This window comes from Pyrgilauda ruficollis, unplaced genomic scaffold, assembly GCF_017590135.1.
Source record: "Pyrgilauda ruficollis isolate IOZ18807 unplaced genomic scaffold, ASM1759013v1 scaffold54, whole genome shotgun sequence".
Taxonomy (NCBI): domain Eukaryota; kingdom Metazoa; phylum Chordata; class Aves; order Passeriformes; family Passeridae; genus Pyrgilauda; species Pyrgilauda ruficollis.
The window spans coordinates 1113740-1137624 of NW_024527044.1; the positions used below are offsets into that span (position 1 = coordinate 1113740).

General features: G+C 37.1%; 1 protein-coding gene across 9 annotated transcripts in view; it reads right to left on the reverse strand.

Moving 5' to 3' along the window:
- The window catches only part of PUM2 (pumilio RNA binding family member 2), a 66699-nt gene that overhangs the window by 26515 nt on the left and 16299 nt on the right, over positions 1–23885 (reverse strand). For 5 of the 9 annotated variants that reach the window (XM_041480815.1, XM_041480814.1, XM_041480811.1 and 2 more), the window contains exons 2-10: positions 17497–17565; positions 11772–11877; positions 11303–11490; positions 10515–10687; positions 7254–7524; positions 6876–6969; positions 4896–5021; positions 3589–3728; positions 1759–1897 (exon numbers count right to left, since the gene is read on the reverse strand). In XM_041480815.1, coding sequence (XP_041336749.1) covers positions 1759–1897; positions 3589–3728; positions 4896–5021; positions 6876–6969; positions 7254–7524; positions 10515–10687; positions 11303–11490; positions 11772–11877; positions 17497–17547 — 1288 coding nt within the window. In that variant the 5' untranslated portion in view covers positions 17548–17565. The remainder of the gene's footprint in view (positions 1–1758; positions 1898–3588; positions 3729–4895; positions 5022–6875; positions 6970–7253; positions 7525–10514; positions 10688–11302; positions 11491–11771; positions 11878–17496; positions 17566–23885) is intronic. The other 4 variants (XM_041480813.1, XM_041480816.1, XM_041480812.1 and 1 more) reach the window with 2 other exon arrangements.

Below are 23885 nucleotides of genomic sequence, written 5' to 3' on the forward strand. Positions count from 1 at the left end.
TTAACAGATGTGACACTCCTTACTGCCAATTCAATTATCTGCTCCTTTTAAAAATGCCATCCTCTCCCCTCCCCAACTCTCTTTGTCCAAAATCTGAACCCCTATAACCTTTGCTTGTACTGATGAAGACATGCTCAGCCTTATCTCTGCACATCCTCTAATAAAACAAATTCAGAACTTACTATCCAGCCAGTAACTCATTTATACTTTCTATAACCACTGTAACTTTGCCTATACTGTATATCTGCCACAAAGAAATCTGACTTCTATTTCATACTACCCACTGCAATGTCACATTTCAAATTCCTCTAGGTAACAAAACCAAAAAATGGTATGCCAATGGACAGAACTTGTTGATTTTAATGCTTTATACATTGGTGTTTTTTTTTTTTTTTCCCCAGACTACTCAAAGAGAAAGGCTCCTGCCCTCACAGAAAACCTTTTGGGTCTTGTGGAAGAGGAAAAAAAGTCTTCAAGTACCTTCTTCAAAGGACAGGCTCTTTCACTACTGAGGTTATGTATTTGACCACTCAGTTCTATTTTCAATCACCCACTGAGGGGGGAGGTTACAGGTTTTAAGAACTACTCTTAAGACAGCTGCTACTCCAGATCCAAAGTAAGAACTAATAAGTAACCATAAACAAACGTACACCACACCCCCTCTCAAAAAAAAAAGAAAAAAAAAAAAAAAGTTATAGCTAAGCCTTCGAGGCTTGTGCAAAGATGGTGATTGTAACATCTCCCACATGCCTCATTGTTTGTAGGCCTTATCCACTGCGTCGGTGAGGTGCAGAAGCACCACTTGGCAGGTGCCAGGACTGCACTTTGCTGATTCCTCATTTTTAGGAGAAAGATGCTAAAAGCAGAAGATAACTACTGCATGAGAAGAAATAGAAATTATAGTTATAAAAGAAAACAGACAGGAAAAACACCATAGCCAGTCTGCTCTGCAGCTAGAATCTAAAATCTGCTCACGGGAGGCCAAGTGCACAATGCAGCCCCAGAGCATGCAGCAAACAACTCTGGCTCCAGGCTGCAGGGCATCTCACAGTGGCGTCGACCAAGGAGAGAACATGTACAGGTCAAAGGAATGGATCAACATTATCTAACTTACTAGGCAAAAGCCTTAACTTTCGTACTGAAGAACAGCCAAGTACACTGAAATTGCTCAGGTAACTGTACCAAACACTTAGATGTTGAACTTCAAGCTAACCACTCCACAACACATGAACAACTCCTCAGGAAGTCAGAAGCCATGCACACTAAAAGAATCTGAGGCTCCAACATCTGGAGTGCTTCCAAGCATTCTGTGATCTTCAGATACAATCAAGAATTAATTTTTTAAAAAATGTCTTAATTTTGGATTCTGAATTTTAGATATGTCCCAAATAAAAGTCATTCTAGCAAAACTTAATACATCCTGTTGCAGAGGAACCAGAGAATAAGTGACTTTTAAAGATAGCATATGTATGTTGTCTTTACTATATATGAAATTACCTTGCAAAAATCTGTATTTCTTGTGCATACATTTATAACAGCAAATACAGAGAAAATGCTCCAAACAACAAATGCTAGAGGAGTTTCTTGTGCTCTAAAAATACTGTGCCAGTATTTTAAACCAGTTGAATAACATAAAACTAAAAAACTCAATTCTAAGCAGCTTACCGTAAATGGAACAGGACTTTGTTAATCTGTTACCTAATAACACCAATATTCTTACTTTCTGTGAGTCTCTTAATCCACTAATAACATACATACCTGGCATGCCTGTAGCAAGACCCTGACCAAAAGCCAAAGCTGGATTTGCTGCTGCAGCTGCTGCAAGTGACTCTGCCTGCTGCCCTTGCTGCCCCTGGTTGGGAGTGAGCGGGCGCTGAGTTGCTCCAGCTCGCAGGACCTGGAAAAGACCAACGCAACACCCTTTCCTCAAAAGGTAAGGAAGACAATCTATTATGTGCTAACAAAGGTCTAGAGCAGCTGCTTTTAGTATCTGATGGCTCTCAGCCCTGATTTTCACTTTGGGAATCCTGCACCTCGTTGGTTTCCAGAATACACAAGGAATAAAAGGTATATACCATTCTGGTGACCAACGCGACCATAAAATATCTGCCCTGCTTTGGACATCAGAATTCAGGTATGCTCCATCAGTGGAAATCAGTATAAAGGAAGGAAGAAAATCTAAGAGTGATACATTTTATGACCTACATTATTTATTAACGGAACACCTGACCTTCCTTGATAAACACATTTGTTGACATTACTTCCAGGCAATTGAATGATGTAAATCTGAGTATTTCAGCACTTGTAGTAACTTGTCTAAATAATTAACACTCCACTGCCAACAGTGCTGTAAATAATGCACCCACTAAGTTTTAAACATTCACATAATACTCCATCACCATGCAATGCAGGCGTATTTTATTATGTTCTGACAGCGAATCTCTGGGAATCTGACTGAAAAGCAATCTAAATTCTTGCAGCTACTCTATTCCTCTTGGTTAAAATCAACTTTTTCAGGTCCAAAATAAGGGAGAAATACAACTCACAATATAGTCCCACAAAGAACTGTATATGTTGTTTGCATATACATAAATTCTCTATAATATTATTTTATAGAGCAAACAAAAAGAAACTGCAGAGACAATATACATTCAGTTACCAATGCAGGTCACTAATAAATACAATCAGTAGAAAGAAACAGCCACCTGAACATAAAAACAGTGATGAAATCCCTGGAATTAGATGGTATCTCAGACATCTTCTATTACATTTCTAAGAATGGCATTAAAATGAACCATATTGCTGGTAAAAATTTTTAAATGCCTACATTCATTCAAGTGTAAAATCATTGTAAAATTTGGGGTTTTCCTTTGTCAAAATTGCCTTTCATTTATACTGAAAACTCATACAATAGTTTAAAAATGTATCCAGAGCAACAATAGAAAATTAGCATTTTTCAAGAAATATTTAAAGAAACTGAATTTTCAACAGGTTCTAGTAACAACTGCTCACTCTTGTTTCACCAAGGCAAAACCACCATATGGCACATGGTGATGCTGCAATACAATTAATGTCACAGAAAAATAAGCTGGGCAATCCTTCCTTCTTATGAAGAAACAAAACTACTGGTAACACCTTTATTTCCCTACTTTTCAAAGAGACAGAAAAATGTGTAACATTCAATCTTCCAGCTAATTTATGAAAACACAGATCAATTTTTTCCCAAGCTTAAAAGAAACAATACCCTCCTAAAATCGCCAGAATGTATCTTTTCATCCCCTTATGTCAGTTTTCTAGATTAAATTTAACATTAATTTACTACACAGGAAGCATCACCCACACACATAATAGCACAGCTACTGCAAGAAAGGAACCATTTTTAATGCTTATTGTCTTAAGATACAAGACTGTAAAATAATTTTAACGTGGTGTGAGACAATGACAATGAGTAAGGAAATGTAGAGTTTTTAACATTCATTTACTGTACAATAAAATGCAACATCTGAATTATGTAAAATTTTCCAGCAGCTGACTCTTACACACTGGAATGTTAAGGTGATGCACCTCTGCTTTTCATGCTGAACGTACCGGTTGCTGTCCCTGCTGTGCCTGGGAAGCCGCTTGCTGATTTGCTGTGGTATTTGCTGCTGCAGCTTGCTGCTGGAATAAATTGGCTGGATACACCCCCCATGGAACACCATAATACTGAGGTGGAACCACAGCAGGACCTAAAACCAGAAACACGATTATTCCATCTAGTGCAGTTGTTTAAAATACTGTTTGTAGCATTCTTCATTGACCCACCTTCTCAGTTTCAGAACAGAAAACAGTATTAAAAAGAAAATTTCCATGTTAGCTAAAATGACACATGAATACAAATGGATTAATTTTTAAAATTCACACCAAGTCATATCTTCTCTATGAAAAAATGAATACCCTTTGTGAGACTGAGGTGACAAAGAACAACCTTAAAGCATTCAGTCTGTGCACCAAAGAACATTCAAAATCAGTTTTCATGGCTGGAAGAAAAGACCATTTCAGAACATCACAGTTTGAAGAAAATTTATCCTCCTGGTAGTGATGTACTGCGAATTTGATCATCTGTGATTCCTCCTGTTTTGCATGATGCCCTCGCTCATAAACACTATTGCCTGTGCCTCCCCTGCATATACATGATGCTCTTCCAAGTGGGCACACTTAACTCTTCCAGTATATTAATGAAGAACCTGTAGAAGAATAATCTCTCTGTATCAGGGGATTGTACATATAAACTATTATATGTACCTGTCTTTTAGTTTTTTCTACTGTCTTCCCTGTGAAACACCTTGTGGAAACAAAGGAGTTTTTTTTTTTTAAATGTTATGCTCAAGTCTGAGCACTAGCTGGGACTTGAATACTCAGTTATGTTGTTGCACAGTGATATCTAGTAACTTTTTAAGAGATTTTTTTCCTGTGTTTCTTTGTTGTTTGAGTCTTTTAGCATGCTGGAGACCATCTTTATTCTCATGCCCACTGGGAATGAGAAAAGCTGGAATTAGAAAATTAATGCACTTAGCAAAAATATACAAGGAAAGGCTAGCTGTCACATCTTTTGAAAACAATACATACCGTCAAAGTCAGATTCACCTTAATAAGGATAAACACTTCTAGAACAGAAAAAAAGCCCTAAATTTTGTATATGAAAGTCCAGTGGCAAGAGAAACTTAGAATCCATATATAACAAACTGAAATACTTTCTATTGTAGCAAGAATTTTCAAAATGGCAGTATTCCTTTTTTTAGAAGTCTCTCCTTCATAGAACTACATTTGCAGAGAATAAACAGGACAGATTTCACTTTTTTTCTCTTTTTGTTCAGTTGAAATATCAAGACAGACACTTCCCAGCGTTCAGTTACCTGCTAGGGTAGCTGCTGCAGCTAATCCAGCTGCGGTGTACGGGTCAGTCCCTGGAGGAGCGGCGCTGATAATATATGGGTTTGGCACAAAAGCAGCCGGGGCCAAGCCTGCGGAGAATACGCCTGCTGCAGTAACAAACAGAGTTTCATTACAGCCAACATTCTTAGCAAGCATCAACATATTCACACCACCCAAATCACACAGCCTATCTGTTACAATCAGAACTGCTTGTACCTTGGAAGCTCTTAAGACCAGGTACGTAATTACAGAAATCAACACTTCTATGTCTTCTCATCAGTCCTTTCTTACTAATCCCAAGACCTAACAGCTTTGTTTTGTTGGACCTAAAGACTCCAAGGAGATTTATCTCATATATGTCTATCCATCCCTACACAGAAGAGATTATTCAAAGTGGAATTCATCTCGCCCAACTTTAACTATCTGAAATTTAAACTAATCTTGCAAGGAAATCTGTAGCAGATAAGTCATCTAGTGTGTGAAGTGAATCAGCCAGATGAAATAAACCACCTGCTAGAGACAAAACCTCTCTTCACTGACAATTAGGAAAAAATTTAACCAGATAGTTTAAGTCAGATACCTAGCTTTTAAATAGCCAGATCTAAGATGCTAATCTTACTTCCCAAGAATCCTAATTTGATATAGGAATTGTAATGGAAGGAGACAACTGCAGAAACTCCAGCAAACAAAGCATCACTACCCCAGAGTTTCCCCAGTCAGTCGGGTTCGTGTACTTTATCCAACACTGAGTCAGCAACTGTTGCAGCAAGCAAGGCACATCAAACTATGTCCCTCCTTCCAAACATTTCTTGATAAATTTCTGTTAATACATACATGAGAAGAGGTTGCATTTTAAAGAGAAAAATTTCAGCTGACTACTCAGTCAGCACTTCATACAAAGTAGAGGCTTCTCCAAAGTTTAGAAGTTAAAGACAGGACCTGTGAACTCACACAAACATCTCAATCTGCCATGATTCCAGCTCTCAGCCTGTATTTGTGAAGACCTGCCACTTTTCAATCCCAGCTGTAGGCAGCTGATCCCAGTCTGAGCAGACCTCACAACCTACCTAAACAACAAGCTGGTGAGAAAACTTATTTGCAGGAGAGCATGGACACAAGTCACTGGAGATGCTTCCTACTTCTTCCTGCCCTTCTGATCCTGAGAATCTGTTTTTTCTCACAGAGGAAACACATTTGTGCACACACCTCAACAGCCCAGTGGAACTGGAGAGGAAATCTTTAAACTCCGACTATCTCCCTTCCTTAAACAAGGAATTGCTTCCAGGTGTGTTCCAACCTCCCTCCCCTAAACACCAACAGCTTCCCCACAGAGGAACACAAAATTGTCACTGAAATGAAGGCTCCTTGTTGAGTTGCAGCACATGAAGAACTTGGTGTATTTAACTAACTCACTGAACTAAAGGCACTGAAAAAAGGCCTGCTAAAGAATTAGCTCATTAGGCTACCTGCAAGAATAAAGAGCTGTTTAAATGGTGCCATTAACAAGGAAAAATTAAAACTTAATCAACACAACAGTATGATTTCAAAATTGTACTCCACAATGGTTAACTGGATTACTAAAAATACTGAACTGCAAGAGAATCTTAGAATCGCACACAGGCTTTTAGTATATAAAGCTAGTGTTTATATTACTGCTTACAGCAGTAAGCATTTTTAACCTTTTACTCCCATCAACTTTCAACTACTATGCTACAGAAGCAAATATAAGTTTTATTTCTTTGTATACAACTGTCCAAAGGGGAAAATTTACAGCAGAAAACCTCCACTAAGGACAGTACAGTCACAGGCAGTCATTCTGAGCAGTTTCATGAGAACCATTGCAGCAGGCCAAGTGATCAGTATCTATTTGAATGAGAAGATTGGGTAAATTGAAAGGAGTCTATCAAAGCAACACACCCACTTTTGCCAGGGACACTTGCTGTATTGTACAGAAAGCTCACCTATGTGTGGCTGCTGAGCTGCAGCCAGTGCATATTGCTGCTGCTGGGCTGCTGTCAACTGCTGAACAGTCAGAGCATTAGTCCTCTGGAAAAGCTATTGGGGGGGAAAAAATATGCATTTCAGTTTTCAAAAGTCAGGGCTATAATATAGTTCGATTTGCTTATGGAAAAAAAATATGTCAAACCAAGCTTCCGTAATAGCAAGTTACTAAACTAGAAAATTATGCAACAATATTCTTCTAGATTAATTATACAGTTATTTGCCCTTGACTAAGAAACAGACAAAATAATATTCAATGCACTGCATGTTGAAATGACTGATTATCAAGAGGATAATCAACAACTTAAAGGATCAATTTTCCACAGTCCATTACTAACCTGCTGCTGAGAATTGTAGTCAAAAAGTCCTACAGTAGCTCCTGAAGAGTCCATTTGTACCTGATTGCCAGGATAGTCAAACTGTAGAGAATCAAGACCAACTTGTTCCATGGCATCTAGATTCTGATTTTCTGGATTTGAAAATTCTTCTACCAGAGGCTTATGGGCTGTAGGATTGGGAAGTGGACCTAATCCTTCTGTGGTGCTGGGATTGGGGCCCAGGCGTTCAGCTACTTCTGTTGGGGAGGCCTGTCGACTTCCAGGGGTACGACTGTTCAGAAGAAATTTAAGAGAGACTCTTCAGTCTTAAATAAAGCTGTCCATGGACAGAGCACAGTATTTCTAATTTCAAAGCAGCTCTCAACTCAAGAGACTTTACAAAGGGAAGTGACAGACTAATTTTATCATTTTCAACCAGCATGCATTGATGGCTCAAGATAAAGGATGCATTTAACTCTAAAGCATAATTTTATTTGTTGTTTGGTAAGTTTAAGACTGACTACAGAGCTCTTCAAATCACTTGTGAGAAAAACCAACTGATATGTGACATTGTTTTGAGTCAAATGGAGTGAATTGTGGTCACCTGCGAATTTTGGGATGTCTATTGTATTTTGGTAGTGACGTGAAATGTACTGCAGAGAAATTTAAAAAAAAGAAATGGCTAAGGGCATTTCATGCCAAAGAACAGAAAGACACAGCAACATTTCAGCTGGAAAAGACAAACATACAATATAGTAACCATTTTTCACATCTGAAAAGCAAGCAATATATTTTTACCTCGAGTAAAATGAACTAATAACCACTTCATTTAGCATGCTACTAAAACATTTCATTTCCTATACAACTCATTTAATAGACTATACTACACTGATGATTGGTGGGGAAAAAGTGTTCCAAATATAACCCTGAATAGAATATACCATATCAAAGATACGGTATCATATATAAAAGCTGAATTGCTCTCTGACTGGCAGTCTACAGGGGACTTTTTATACACCTATAAACACTGACAGGCAAACCGATGAGGCGAGAATGTCAACAGAGTAACATCCTAAAGAGATTCCCAGCATTATTTGGTTAGATTTAGGGTAACTTAATTTGGAGTGGTATCCTACCTTCTGTGGGAACCATATTGTTTTAGACTATCAATTTTTACGGGCAAAAATCTAAGTTAACTACTAGTAAAGAGTTGTGTGAGAAAATCCACTAACATTATTGCATTGGCAGAACTTTATGATTCCATATTGTTTCTCAGGAAATGCAGAGCTTCAAGATTAGTTTGATTTACTTGTGAAAACTGGGCTCAAATTCCAAATGCCATCTTGCAGGAAGAACCTATGTTTATTCCAGCACTACAGTGCCAGACCAGTTTGCTATACTGCTAATTCTAGGTCAGAGACACAGCCTCAGTACTACCTGTTCTGCTTCCTCTTCAGGACTCCAGAGCCAAAGTATCTGTTCCTCACTGAAGCCCATGACTAATGCAGAGAAATCTACCAGCGCTGATGTAACGGCTGATAACAACACTTAAGTCTGTACAGCTAGAAATCAGCCTTTTAGGGAGTTTATTGCAGCAACACTGTGTGATTGATTACTCTGGACAAAATATGTCAAAGAAAGGATGAGGTTTTTGACAAGGTTTTTTTTTTTTTAAATGTAAAAAGCAACCTCATGAGGATTGTATATAACATGCTGGCTTACCATCTAAGTATCCTAGCAAGCAACCATGTCTGGCTGAAAACTTGAGTTTAAAGCCATTTAATATTCCCTATTTTTCCCAAGTGAAATACAGCATCAGCAAAGTGAAGAACAAAAGGAAAAAAGGCAGTTATTTCAGTACATACTTAGTTTAAAAATGCTACAAGTACAATAAAAATACAATGAGGAGGACAGGATGAAGTTTCTTTGTTAATACCTATGGTTAGCTAATACAGGTTGCTCCTTACATTGGTGCTGTTCTGTTGCTATAGTTAAAGTTGTGTCAATACTTCAATTATAAACCTCAGTTTGGAGGGTTCTGTACCACCACTTTATATGGCCCATTTCATTTAGATGGCCTTATTTTATTTTATTTTTTTTGAGAGGTTTACTGGCTTTGGATGCTTTTTTGCATTTGTGTATTTTTCAGTAACTTCTCTCTTTAAATAATACAGAAGGTACTTCACAAACACCTATTTCAAAATTGAAATAGACACTGGTAAAGAAAAGCAGGACAGAAGTTATTCTGTCTTTCCTATGGGTAACAAAAAAGGTATCTTTGTTTATTGTGTATTTTGCAGCACACAACTGAAAGGAGCCAATGTGAGCTCTCTGGTATGCTTGGTATTGTATTGTCTTCAATGATACATCTTGAAAAATAGACCTCAAGAATCCTTCTTTAGCCTCAGGTAAATACATTTTTTAAAGGGTAGGAAATACTTACGTATGGGATTCAAACATGCATTTTAATATACTTGCTCAGTAATGAACTAATGAAATCACAACTATCTGGTCATGTTCATCACATTAATACAAATTTATGAGCAGCACTCTAGTTCTCTATCTTTTTGATTCTTCTGTATGACACTTACAAATGCATCACAGTCATTCAAGAAAGAAGGATCAGCCCTAAAAAATACCCAATTTAAAATGCAGTTTAGTGCTAGAAAAAAACCCAGACTGGCTATGCTGTCATGTAAGAGTTCCAAGCTCAAGCTTTTGAACAGTGTCCAATCTATTTTTCTCTACAAAAACAACCAAACTACAACACCAATCCGTGGGTGACATTTAATTATATGAATAGAAAAATACATTGCTCCACCTTAGTCAAAGATACGGCTTCTATAAAGACTTATGGGAAAATGATTAGTTGTGTTAGGCTGTGGTATCCACTAGCAAAATCAGAAGGAAGTTAAAATTCTGCAGGACTTACTCTCTACAACACTCAGATGCAAAAGAGCATTAAAAAGAAGCAGAGAGAGACAGAAATTTAGTTTGACATTAAAAGGGTTAAAAATTTCATCCCTCTTTACTGCACCACATTCAGAAGGTACCCATTTCCTTTTAATAAAGTTACTATGGTAGGATGAATTTGTCTCATGAGAAGTGACACACACATTAATGACATCCTAAGAAACATGTGGCACGGTGGGAAAGGGAGGACTTGAGAGGGGAAGAATCAGTCTGCAGCTGGGTAATGTTTAAAGCTGACACACAAACCAGAACTGTAATAATGCCCTTAAGAGACATGCTTGTCTTCTTGAGAAACAGTTAAAAGCTTACTTAAAATCTTTGCAATCGGCATCCATTCCATTTGGCAAACCTCTGCCATTTATTTTAGTAACATCCTCATCATCTCCTTGTTTAAGATCTCTGTTTTTGTCCTCCTCAAATGGAGAAGCCTTGCCTTTCTGATCTCCTTTCTCAGGTCCATCTGTTTCAGCATCTCTAGTGCCCTGAGGAAAAAGAATCTGTTTGATTCTGAATATTGAACAGAACACAATAGGAGCACCACAAGGTGACCTAATTCTACACTACAGAGCACGTAAACAACACAAACAGTTTTTGTCAATGAAATTGCATTTGGTGGGTCACTTGATCATCAAGTTTCAACCACATGCAATTAATAACTGCCAAAATGTGAAAAGGAATGCCAAGATTTATAATGGAAGAGCTAACTCAACCTTAACTATAGCGGTGCTGTTAAAGCAGTAACACTTTGAATTAGAGAAAAGTTTATATTATACAATTAAAACATCCAGTCACAAAACAAACCCACATAAGACACAGAAGGTCTAAGGTAAAGCTCATCACACATTTTAAATTAAGCTATTTGCATACCTTTTCCTACCTTTAAATAAAGTTTTTAGGAAAGCACTTTGAGACAGCTATTTAGTTAAGATTCCCAAACCACTTCCCTCTTCTGCCCCCTCCAACCAAGGAAGACAGACAGATAGCAACTACTTCTTTCTAAAGAGTTAAAAATTAAAAGCAAAGAGAATTGAAAATATAATCATGTAACAAAGACCATAGCAGGTAACCAGGCAAGCTTAACACACTGCATTACTTACAAAAGCTCCTTTCCTAAACCGGGAATCCAATTTATCAGCTGGAGAGGAACTTAACACATATTCTACCATGCTCACTCCAAGGCCACCACTTTCTGATCGTGGAGACAACACAGCATTTACTTCACTGTTTCCATGAAAACCCTGTCCAGGCTTTCTCTGTACCATAATAGGCTGGGACATAGAATGGTCTGTTAAAAACAAACAAATAAATAGAACTATAGTATTTTTAAAAATACAACTTGTAATGTTTGTGCATTTCATTACAACAGCAATATTAAGACAAAAATTAAATAAAAAATTCTAAATCACAGTTTCAGAAAGTGTTATTGAAATATAATCACCATGCAGTTTACATTTTCACAACTAAAATGAAAGGAAAATAAAATTTAATATTCAGTTACAAAATTTGCTTTGAGTAACATTCAGTAATCATGACTGATTTTTCAGTACATACACAACAGTCACTTACGAGGAGTTCCCCATGCAGTCTCTCTCCACTCGTCACCAAGGAATATCCCTTTTTGTCCATCTTTTGCTGAATCATCAGGTTCCCAAAACTTTTTGGCAGGTAAAAGCTGTTAAAAAAGAAGATGGTTTTATTTAAATATGTGTATAGATGGGCAAAACCAGCAGGAGGCTATTAAGAGGATATGCAAGTAATTAGTTTTACATCATGGAATCACAGAATGGTTTGGGTTGGAAGGGGTCTTAAAGATCATCCAATTCTAACTTCCCTGCCACGGGCAGGATTGCCACTTACGAGAGGAGGTTACTCACAGCCTCATCCAACCTGGTCTTCAACACTTCCATGGACAGGGCAGCCACAGCTTCTCTGTGCAGCCTGTTCCAGTGCCTCACCACCACCTCACACAGTCAAGAATTTCTTCCTTATATCTAATAAAAAAATCTCTCCTCTTTTCATTTAAAACCACTTTCCCTCATTCTACCACTATCTGCCCTTGTAAAAACTTCCTCTGCCTCTTTTTTTGTAAAAAAGGAATTGCTAAAATAACCCCAACATTATTGAGATTCTGAAGCTATGAGGAAGAAATACAGAATATAGAAGCAGCTGTGAAAAAAGCAAATCAAATGAATCCCTGTGTTAAGTCAAGACAATCTTCTCAGAAGCTTTAACTAACAGTGCCTTCCTGCCAAAGACTCAAAAGTCTGGCTGTTAACTAATACCGTGACAATCAGAGCAGCAGGTGAAGTTCTCTTCACTTGGAAATGCACCATGCTCCAAATTTTAGAAAGTGACTAATACATATGGTAGCAAGTCAGCTCCTTTAGACCATAGGGCTGCTAAAAATCTCTGACATTCGTATGTCAAGTTCCACATACCAACACCGTTATTTAGATGCATGTTTTTTTTCATTCCTACTTGTAAAACAGAAGGTGTCATGTTAGATCAGTATCACTTGTACTGTCTTCAACAACAGAAAGACTTAGTGTGACATGACAGAAGCACCATACAAACAAGAATTCCTCAAATACTAGCATCCTTTTTGCTTTGATTTTACTAGTTTATTCCTGTACCTTCTCCCATCAGTAACAGTACAACTGCCAAACTCCACATGTCATATTTTTCCTATATGTAACTAAAAAACTGTATTCTTAGACAGAATAGGTACTTTACAAGGTACATCAACAGAAAGTGAAGTGAAAACAACTTGCAAAATGCAGGGAAGAAAGCTGCACAATCCATCAGATTCTGCATAATGTAATGTTGTATTTAGAATTTTAAATTTTGTGAAAATAAAAATACCAAACGCAATCTGATGAAGCTGTCTACAATAAATGAGTACATTCTGGAAATTGCTTCTTCTGTAATTTAAGTGACTAAAAAATTCTTCTGAACTTCACAGCTGGTTAGTATGAGCCTTGATGAAACTACTAACAGGAGTCAGTATATAATATAGATATTTCTTAGTGTGACACTGAAAGTGCTTGTGAAAACAGCCTCAAGAGGAGGTGGATAAGATTGCCACTTGCAGGCCCCAGTATTAACAGGGCAACAGAAGAGACAAGAACTCCTCTGGACAAATTAAGGATTGCTGTTTTTCTGTGCTGCCCAAAGCTCTTCCCAGAAACGAAGGTGTTTGACTGGTTAACCTCAAATCCATGGGTTCCTTACAGAAATTCATTAACAGAGAAGGATTGAGGTGGGAGGATGATAAACAGCCAAAGCTCAACAAAACTACAGGAGAACATTATGCTTGCAAGAGGTGCTGTACTGTTGTGATCTGCTCACTCTCAAATGCATTGTAGAATCACCACCAGGTGTCAACCAAACATAATTTGCGAGCAGCAGGATATTAAGTTTACCTCAAATTTAAGGGCTGAAGTTAGCCACCTGAAGGCACAGGAATTGATTAATGGAATCTTACAACTGCATTTCAACTAAAAGAAGAAGATTACAAAATCCAGATCTGCCTATGGAATATACACATCACTTCTAGCTTTCTATTTGTAACAGGTTTGTAATACTACTTAATTTTCATTTTGTAGGAGAGTGGTAGAACAGAAAGCAAGCATTTAATGTTACCTACACAACCTTGCTTTTGGGAATTTTATTTTATTTTAAATGCTGTCTAAGCCAATTTCAAATATGTGTCCAGCTGAGAGCTTTGAAACACCTAAGTGAAGGTGTCACCACCTAACACAACCCTGTCAGAATAAAACAGATCTAATAATACCTCAAGTGCCATAAAAATGAGAATTAGCTGAAGTATGCTTACCCTGAAATTAGTAAATTCCACTATCAGACAAGTATGTTCGGACAACTCAGTGTTAAGAACAATAAGCAAATTTAGAGCAGAAGACACTGCAATACTCGTTTTGATATCAAAACTCATTCATATGATTTGTATGAGAGGGAAGATTTTCCCCTGGTAGAAAGAAGCAATAATCCTCACTGCAAAAGTACACGTTGTTTTGGAGGCATTTTGCTGCTGTTGTTGTTAGTGTGGGATTTTCAATATTTGCTTTGGGGTTTTTTTTTTGAGGTTTGCTGGTTTTTTTTAACTACTTATTCTCAAATTTCAAACAGATAAATTCAAATGCTTTCAGTCTTTATGTACTTTAGTAGACACAGAACATAAAGTATCTAACAGAAAACATCATGCTTGATCCATACTGAGAGGCTAAATTCAAACTACTGAAGATTAAACACATTTACTGAAATGATTTTCATAAAATTTCTACACAACGAAGTCCAACAAATACTTAAATAAATGCAATTTTACAAAATTAATAATACTGCAACTCCCTGAGAGCCACTGATTTAGATTTATTATTTATTTTGACAGATGGGTATGACACAGACTATGCTCCTTTTAAATTAATGTATTAGCTCTTGGATTGTCAAATAAACAGCCCTATCAGTTGCCAATTTTTTTAACTGTGGAATTAAAATAAAAGAAGAACTTTCCAGAAAAACTAAACAGATGGGAAAAACAATGTGTTTGATTAGTTCTGATTAGTTCTACTGAAAAAGACTTCATCTAGAAGTCATCTCACATCAATACAGATAGTTAAAATCATTGTGCTTTACTCTTTGATAGCATGCTTTTTCCTCAACACTTTCTGCATTTAGTGCAATAAAACACAAACTTCACAAAGATATATCCAATTATAAGTAAAAATAATGGAGAAGGTTGTCATATTTCTTATTAAACTCTCCCAAAAGTTCACTAAACGTGTCCTTTTCAGTACCAGCACTGATCCCTGTTAGGTGTCTGCCAGACAAACAAAGCCCTTTCTACACACAAATAATAACAAGCAGTTATGCTAACGCTGCCTCTTAACCAGCTGTCTGATATGAAACTGCACAGTCTCCATTGCTGTCTCTTGAATGAAGGATTTTTAAATTATTTTTAAATTAATCTTTTAAGATCAGAAGTTATTCCTACAGAGCTCAAAGAGCACCTCAGCTTAATTTCTCTGAAAGAAGTTTTGCCACGAGAAAGGAATACTTTGTTCCTAAATTGAACTCTGAGTGCTTCGACCCTGTAAGTTAAACCAAGAGACATCATCAAATGAAGATTTAGTTTTCTGTTCTGTTTGGCACTAAGTTTTGTGTGGCTGTAGTGGGTTACACTAAATTCCTGCAGCCCATTCTGGCTAGCCCTGATATAGCAAATAGATGCCTAGAGAGAAACAGCACCATGTGTTCTTATTTCTTCAAAATACTGAAGAGACTTTACAGATCATCATAGATTTTGGGAGTTGGAGCCAGAAGCATCATCTGTAAATAACCAACGTAACAATTTAACCAAGCTAAAATTGCAAAACACAATTTTTTCTAAAAATATTTAGAGAAATATGTCTGCAACACAGACTTAACAGCCTCCTAATGCCAAGTATTGATACCCAGTTGTGAAGAAAAGTATCAGTAAGGATTAGAATTATAAAAAAGAAATTAATTTCAGCTCAGAGAAAAATCCTGTCAGAGAAAATAAGGAATGTAATTTCCCAATAGCTAGAAACAGTTCACTTGACATGACCTCTCTTTCATACCTTTCAACGGATATGGAGGATAGCATGTAGGGGCCTCTACCAATTCTAGCTTACTTTATAAGGACGTTTCCTTTAATATTCTAGAAGGCTATAATCAAAAGGAAGATTAAAACAGCCATGGAATGTATCCCAGAACTACTTTACTGTTGTGCAATACATCAAGAAAATTACTGAGTAAGTCAACCTAGCTATGTGAACCTGTATTACCTCAAGATACCGGGAAGACACCATTGAAACGAAAGACAAAATAACCTGGTGAGTGCAGGGTCACGATATAGTATCAATTTCTGATGCTGCAGTACTGTATCAAAACTCTGACTCTTTGTGTGTAGTTTTTTTTAAACAGCTTTATAGATCCACTGAATGCCATGAAAACAAATCAACAGAATCCTAATCATGCAGAAATACATCCCTCCATCTGAGATAACCTAAAATGAAGATTGGTATGAACAGTCATCTATACTGTAATTTAATTCCCAAGCATTTGTGCCATCCTTCACTTTCACTGCTTTCAGTCTTTTTACAGTGCTTTGCGGGTGTCAAAAGACCAAATACCACCATGAATTTTACCCATCCACTCTATCACACTGCTGGTACTATCACAGATACTTCACTAACACTTTTACTTTTCAAAAGGAATTTTAAGAACTGGAAGGGGAGCAGTGTGGCTACTCAGGTTTCTAAAGAACACTGTTCCATCTGTTATTTTTTTCAAATGGGAAATGGTTCAAAGACAACCCTTTTGCTTTGGATGAAGCAAAAATTGCTGAAAAGCCAAGTGATTGCTTGAATGCTTCATTAAAATAAAAAGTCAAGTAGGAATGGCCATGTGTCAGCTCAAAAACATTCAGCAACTAGAACACAGCACTTTTTATGGAAACCATAACTACTGATGAAAAATTACTCCTACCATCATTTTAAGAAGGTTAGGCTGCAATATTGTCACTGGTTCATCAACTGAATTAGGTAAATACCCAGCAAGACAAAAGGATCCACATTTGAAATCTTAGTTCAACATGAATTTCTTTACCAGGTTCCTGTCAGGGCAAATAACCCTAATACTTGTCAATTACCTTCTAAACAGTTCAGGGAACTGCTTTTGAAGGAGCCAAGTCATCCTTCATGCTCTTAAACTCCTTCCCCCAACCTTCAAGTACACTGACTTAAAAAAACCCAAACAAATCAAATCAGTCAAAAGAAATAGTCCTCCTTCCCTCCAGCTAAATTACATAACAGCACTCTTCAGCCTAGTTAAAATCTTTTAAGGAGTAATTACCAGTGGAAAAATAGTAAATTACCACACATTCTGCTGGATATGCCAGTTCATTTCTCTAGAGCCAAACCTTTTTTCCAAATCCCAGTCTCCTTGGCTTCTCAGGAGAAGCAAGTTCCACTAGCTTAGATACAGTGAGACTGAAAACATGCCTCCTTTCATAGAATTGTACACTCTTACAAAAACTTACCCTTTCACTTCCCTAGAACTATCACTCATCTAACAGCAGAACCAGTAAATAACAATCCCAACATTCTTTTAATGTAACTAGTTTCTCTTCACCTAAGACAAAAATTACTTGTTCTTAAGAGAAGCTCTCTGCTTCATGTTGCGTTATTTAGATTTCTTAAACTGTACCAACATTTCCAAACCACCAACTGGATTTTAAGCCCTCAATAATTACCTCTCCCATTCCCCGAGATTCTAGGGCAAGAGCTTGAAACTCATGATTCATCTCATCCACAGATCGAACCTGTAGAGGGAAAACCAAAAGAAAAATCCGTTAGTCAAATACCTTCACAGAAGTTCAGAGTTTTCAGTACTCCTGAAGATTTCCGAATATTGAAAGCACAAAAAATATGTGCTTCCCCATTTAGTCTGAACATGAGTCTGGATTTCATTAACAGATACAGTTAGTGACTAATTTAATGTCCCTGCTAATATAATATGCAAGAAATTCCAAGAGACTTAAACAGTTTCATCTCCACATATCTGCACAGATATTGCTCACTATAGAAATGGTAGTCAGTAGTATATTTGCAGTGAATGTAGAAAAAAAAGGTGAAGTTGAAGATTTGGACATGGAAAGAATGTCCAAAGGAGAGGAGAGGAACTGTTGCACACTGTCACTGAGTACACCTGGCAGCAAAGAAAAGCTCACAAGGCAGGTCACAAAACCTACTAGCAACGTGTTGCTTTTAAAATCTAGTAACTGAGTGCATTATCACAATTCCTCATGTTTCCTTCCAGGAAATCACATTTTTCCTTCTCCATTTTTCCAGTTCTGTGGCTTTTTTTTGATTGTTGCAGATATGAAAGATATTTTACTGAAGTAAGAGCTGCTGCTGCAACAAACCGCCTCACGGCAGAGACACAATGCACTGGGCTCATTCTTTTCTGAGAAAATGGCTCCCATAAGGACTTTTCAAAGCCAGGATAAGTTTGGAAAAACAAGTAAAATAAGGAAATTTTGTTTCTTTCCCTTTTCTTCTCTCCCAATAGGGACATCCAGCAGGCAAAGTTATTTAAGTTCTAAGGAAAAATTAAACTTTCACCAGTAAATCCAGCTGTTTACACCAGCCAATAAACCAAACCGAAGTTTCTCCACACAGCTGATAACACGTAACTAACACTTTTCAATAGATGCTCAAATACTAGGCAAAGAAACAATCTGGTGCTTTCAACATTCTGGCACAAACTACTCTTTCTTAGGATTTGAAAAGCGGCTATCTATTGGAAAATAGATACTCCATTCTCAAAATTTTACTCCCAAACTATAGTTATTGCCTCAATCATTCTAAGCCATTAACTTCTGAGATCGTCTCTGTGCTTTTGACAAAGAAATTTCACAGCTCAAAGAAATATTCCCTCAAGAATAACAATATTTTAGTTAAGATGGAGTCTGAAATCACTTCCCAACAATTTCAATGAGATACTGAAGAGCAAATTTAGTTTCAGACTGAATTATGGGGTAGGCACATCAACACACTGGCCTTATTCCAGTAATGGTGACACTTAATTACACTGATTTCAGTTTTTTAAAAACTGAAAGTTGATTCTAACATATCCTTAAAAAAGCTATTTTTCTTCAAATGAGTACTTTAAAAAATAGATTCATATTTTATGCAAAACTTTTATTAGGTCCAAGGGATAATCAAATATTTGTGCATGCACACAGAAAATATAACAGTAGAAAAGCAATTGCTTAAAAAGCAAAATCAGAAACTCAAATCTTGAACACTTCTGAATTTGAGTATTACAGTTTCTGAAAATATAATTTTTTCTACAGATTGCTGAGAGAGCTGATTATCTTACCTAGCTAGGCCAATGTTCATGCTGAGGTCATGCACTTTATTTTCAATTACAAACCATGATTAATTTAGGTACTTCTGTCTCATCTAATGATCTCTAAACAAATATGCAGGTAAAGCTTCACAAACTGTATTTACCATAAACACTACCCAAATCACTGTTAGATAGCAAACAACCAAGCTTGAAAGAGGCATCATTTTTTTGGTTATGGTGGTTTTTGGGTGGGTTGTTTGGGGTTTGTTGTTCAGGTTTTTTTGTTGGTTTTAACTTTCAGTGGTGGTGGTTTTGTCTGTGTTTTTCTGGTGTTGCAAGACCTAACAATAAATGCTTATTTTTCACAATTCAGTGAAGTCCAAAACCATGACCACCCCCTCCTTCCCTGTCTCTAAGAAAAGACAATCCAAGAATCAGGGTAAGAACACAGATAACACCTTTTTTCCTCTAAGCAGTTCCACGACCATTATAAGAAATTGAAGTTTTATGAAACTGTAAATACATTTTAGCACAATGAGCATTAATTTTGTTCACCAGCCTCTTTCTTAAAAATTTAAAATTGAAGTTAGTGTTATCTTTTGCTCACTAGCAGCAAGAGAAAAAATACAGTCCTTTTTTCCACCAAAAACAACAGCTCACAAGATCCTGCCCCATATCACAAATTTGTGTTTCACAGATCGTTTACAAACTGGAGAAAACACAGGGCAGCACCAGTATCTCCAAGTCTTTCTTCAACACTAACTCAGCCCTATCATTACAACAACAGAAGCAAACACCCAGAATGACACCCAGCTGGATCTCCTATGTATAAAGACATGCCCTTTCCCCAAAGGAAAAACTTCGGTATCTGTATACTAAGGAGTTTTATTTTCTCTAATTCAATACCAGCATTAACCTAACTCATAGGTTCCAGAAATAAAACATTTTAATACTTTTTTTAAACACAAATTCAGAACATAAAAAAAAAACCCAACCCTTTTTCTATTTTTATTCATACTGTGTCATACAGAATCATTCCTAAGTCAAAAAGAGGCCCGTGGAACATGGTGCTTAACATTTACAAGGGTTTTTTTCTGGTTTTGTTTGATTACATCACTGCCTCATCCCTGGAGCTGCTCAAGGCCAGGCTGAACAGGGCTCTGAGCAACCTGGTCTAAGAGAAGGTGTCCCTGCCCATGGCAGGGGGTTGGACAATGGTTTCAAACTTCCAATAAACCACAGATCATTCCACAGGGCCCCCAGATTATGCACAGATATTACACACCTAGCTGTCTTTAAAAGAGTTCCTCACATACTGCTGTTAAGTAGGTAGAATGGCATAAGCATTCATAATTTCTTCCCCCTTAACACATCAACAGAAAATTATTATCATCTTCTACAGGCTCTAGGTACAACATACCATCACATTTTAGTTCATTTTTCATTGCAGTGTTAGCAATGGAATTTTAACACAAAATCTCTATTTAAAAACAAAATTGTGTTTTAGCAGACTCTTTCTAAAGTTACACTTCCTCTCTCTCCTTGAAATTTAAAATATTTTTAAATAAATCTAGAGGCCTACACAAAACCCATTCCTTTACTCTGTTGAGACTCTGTAGAGGACAGTCCTGCCACTCTTCACCCAACAGTTTTCAGCACTCCCTTTAAATGAACTTGGTAACCATCAAGGTAACTGTTTGATTCAGAAGGCTTTTTCACTCCTTTTCCCCCCACATGAGAATTTCACCAGATCAACCAAAGAGACCACTGTGGTAAAACACCACAGAGAAGAGATCACTACACTTGACTTGGGGAGAGCAACAAGAAGAACCTGCTGTGGAGGAGGTGGGACAGGAGCATCCACTCAGTGCTGCCTACATGGTAACTCCACCAGAAACATGAAACCCTGCCCTCCGTAACTCAGGGCAGACTTTGGGAGGCAGACTCTTCACTGGCAATCATCTAGGACTACCACAAGAAACACTGCTGCTTACAGTAATATCCATTTCTGAAATCCAGGCACCAAGATCTTGGGACAACTACTCTCTCAAATAACCCTGAATCTTGCCAGAAATAAGCTTGTAACATTTTCTTGCAAAAGCAAAGAACAGCCCCTTCTTCGAAAAAAGGCCTGTGGAAAACAGTAACAAAACACAGTATCAAAGAGAAAAATATGACTTTATTTTATACGTCAAAAGTGATTAAACCAGATGACTGGAAAGTAAGAAACCCACTTTTTCTGCATTAAGAAATGCCAAAACCCATCCCTCCCCTCTCAGGTGAATACCCTAACCACTGTGACAAAGAAGACATATTTTGCAGTTGAAGTTGTGTCCTAGGCCAGAAATTCAACACAGAACACCTGGTAATTACAGCACTGGAACAGGAAAGGAAAGGAAGCTGCTGTTTACACTGCAAATGCTTCTGCTTTTTTCTTAATTTTACTGAATGACTTCAATGCAAAATACCCTTCCAGTAGTTTTCGACAGAGGTGGCTCTTCTGTAGCATTTATCTTATGCAATATATATGCTTATGGCAGAGACTTAACATTAAGATCAACTTAAACTATTCTGAAAACCCAATACACAGCAATTCTGCCAGTCCTCCATGAAGCTGAACACTATTTTAAAGAGCCATGTCAGACACTTGACATTTTAAAAGCTCCCAAAAAGACAACTCATCAAAAATCTTTCAGATAGGTGGCCAACTTGAAATTACTAAATAAAAATAGTATTTTTGATACAAATACTAGACAGAAATCTAGAACAGATTCATAACAAAGGACAAGAAAGGATAACTACACAACCAGCCCCAACTGCACATCTCCAAGCTTGTTATGCCATACTGTAAAAAAGGGCTGTATATAGATTTCTACTCTATAATATTTTTGCCAAAATTACCTAAAACATCCTTACTTTGATTTACAGGCCAACCTACAGTGCACCCAGACAACAAAAGCTGTTGAGTAGCTGAACAGGCAACTAAGAGACGCACAACTGAACTCTTTTGTGCACTAAACACCAACTATTTTCTGTAACATTAAAAAAACCCACGACATTTGTTTGACTAAAGCTGCTTGTTTAAAGATGCATCTTCTCATACCTCTTGGAAGCATCAGAGAACCAGAGGTTCACTTACTACCAAACTGGTTAATGAAAGTTGCTGCTCCCAAGAAATTCAAAGTCAACGGGTGCTGTGTTTTGATAAGAGGCAAGGTTTTCTGAGGGCCACATGGAACAGTAACACAACTGAAAATTTCACAAAACACTCCAAAATGTCCAGGCTCCTTAAGCAGTCCAAACAAGGTGTAAGGCACTTCTGACAAAAGACTTAGGCAACCCATTTTGAGTTCTAACAAATATTTCTATGATTACAATCTCAAAAGTACATCTTCCTCCAGTAAGCACTTAATTTTCACTGTGTTAAAACAGTGTTCTAAAACCAAACAAAACTTTTGCTGAGAAGTGAATAATACTTCAATTGCAGTAATTTTGGATTCTTAAACTCTTTCTCAGACTGAGCAGTACTATACTTCTGCACCTATGACCCCTAATACATCCAAATATTCTAACAAGATCAAATTTCTCAATTTAGTTGGCTTGGCTCAGCAATCACTCTGGATGTTAATGTTCTTGTGCTTTATTTCCTTGTGAGCTTTGTACTGTATTTGAGAAGCAATCAGCAGTTCAGCACTGAGAACGCTGTCAATGACAGAAAAGAGCAGATTTTGACGTGGGGCTTCTGCAGCACATTAAAGGGGCAGGGGTATACCCTTAGCCAAAGCAGAGTCCAGCCTGCTGAAAAAGCAACTCCCATTCTTTGCTCACTTGTTTTCAACAGGAATATCAATAACCTCAAAGCCTGCACAGAGGACAAATGAATTCTCTAGGTTTTTATCAACAGCATGTATAAAAATGCATATATGTTATATACATGTCAAAGTATGCTGGATAGTATCTCACAAATTACCATGAAGTTTGGAAAATACTGATTTACTTGCATAGTCTTCTGCATACAGATGCTAAAGAGAAGTGAATATTATATCATCATTATCCACAAAGAAAAACAGAGGAAAATGATGGACATCTTGCCCCCTGTTTCAGAACTACATGATGGTTCATTCAAAGCCAGCTAAGGAATCTAAGAAATTACACTTGCTCCCCCTAAAAAGGACTGCTTCTATCACATAAGAAACTTGCCTCTTCTTTGCACAGGCTTTCATGATTCTCTTTCCCACCCAACCAGCTCAAGCATTGCCATAAGACTGGCAGAACTGTTTGTACAAGTTTTCCTAAACTACTGTCAAATGTCCTCAAGCTCAGGATTTTAATCTGTACAGCCAAATACTGGCAGAGCTACCAGGCTCACATAAATCAATGTGTTTGTACTGAAACCACACTTCATAACCATTTGTAACAGTTACACTGTTTGCACCATTTGAAAAGCTGAAGTGACATACCCCTACATAAATAGAGCATACAGTTTAGACTAAATGACCTTAGCAGGTTTCTCAGTTTTTTAATTGTGTAAGAAGTTATCCATTCAAAAGAGTTTCTAAGAAATGTACAGCACAACAGGGAGGGTAATAGAAGTTTCCAAAATAAAAATCTATAAATGTGATAAAAAGTATCTAATATAATTTTACAAAATGGAAGAAATAGCCCATTAAAACCTGTCCAGTGAGAGCTTCTGTAAACAGGAAATTATTTTTAAAAATTTAACTAGAACAAGTGATTAAAATAGTATTTCCCATACACCTTTTAGATTATTTATATGAGCTGCAAGAA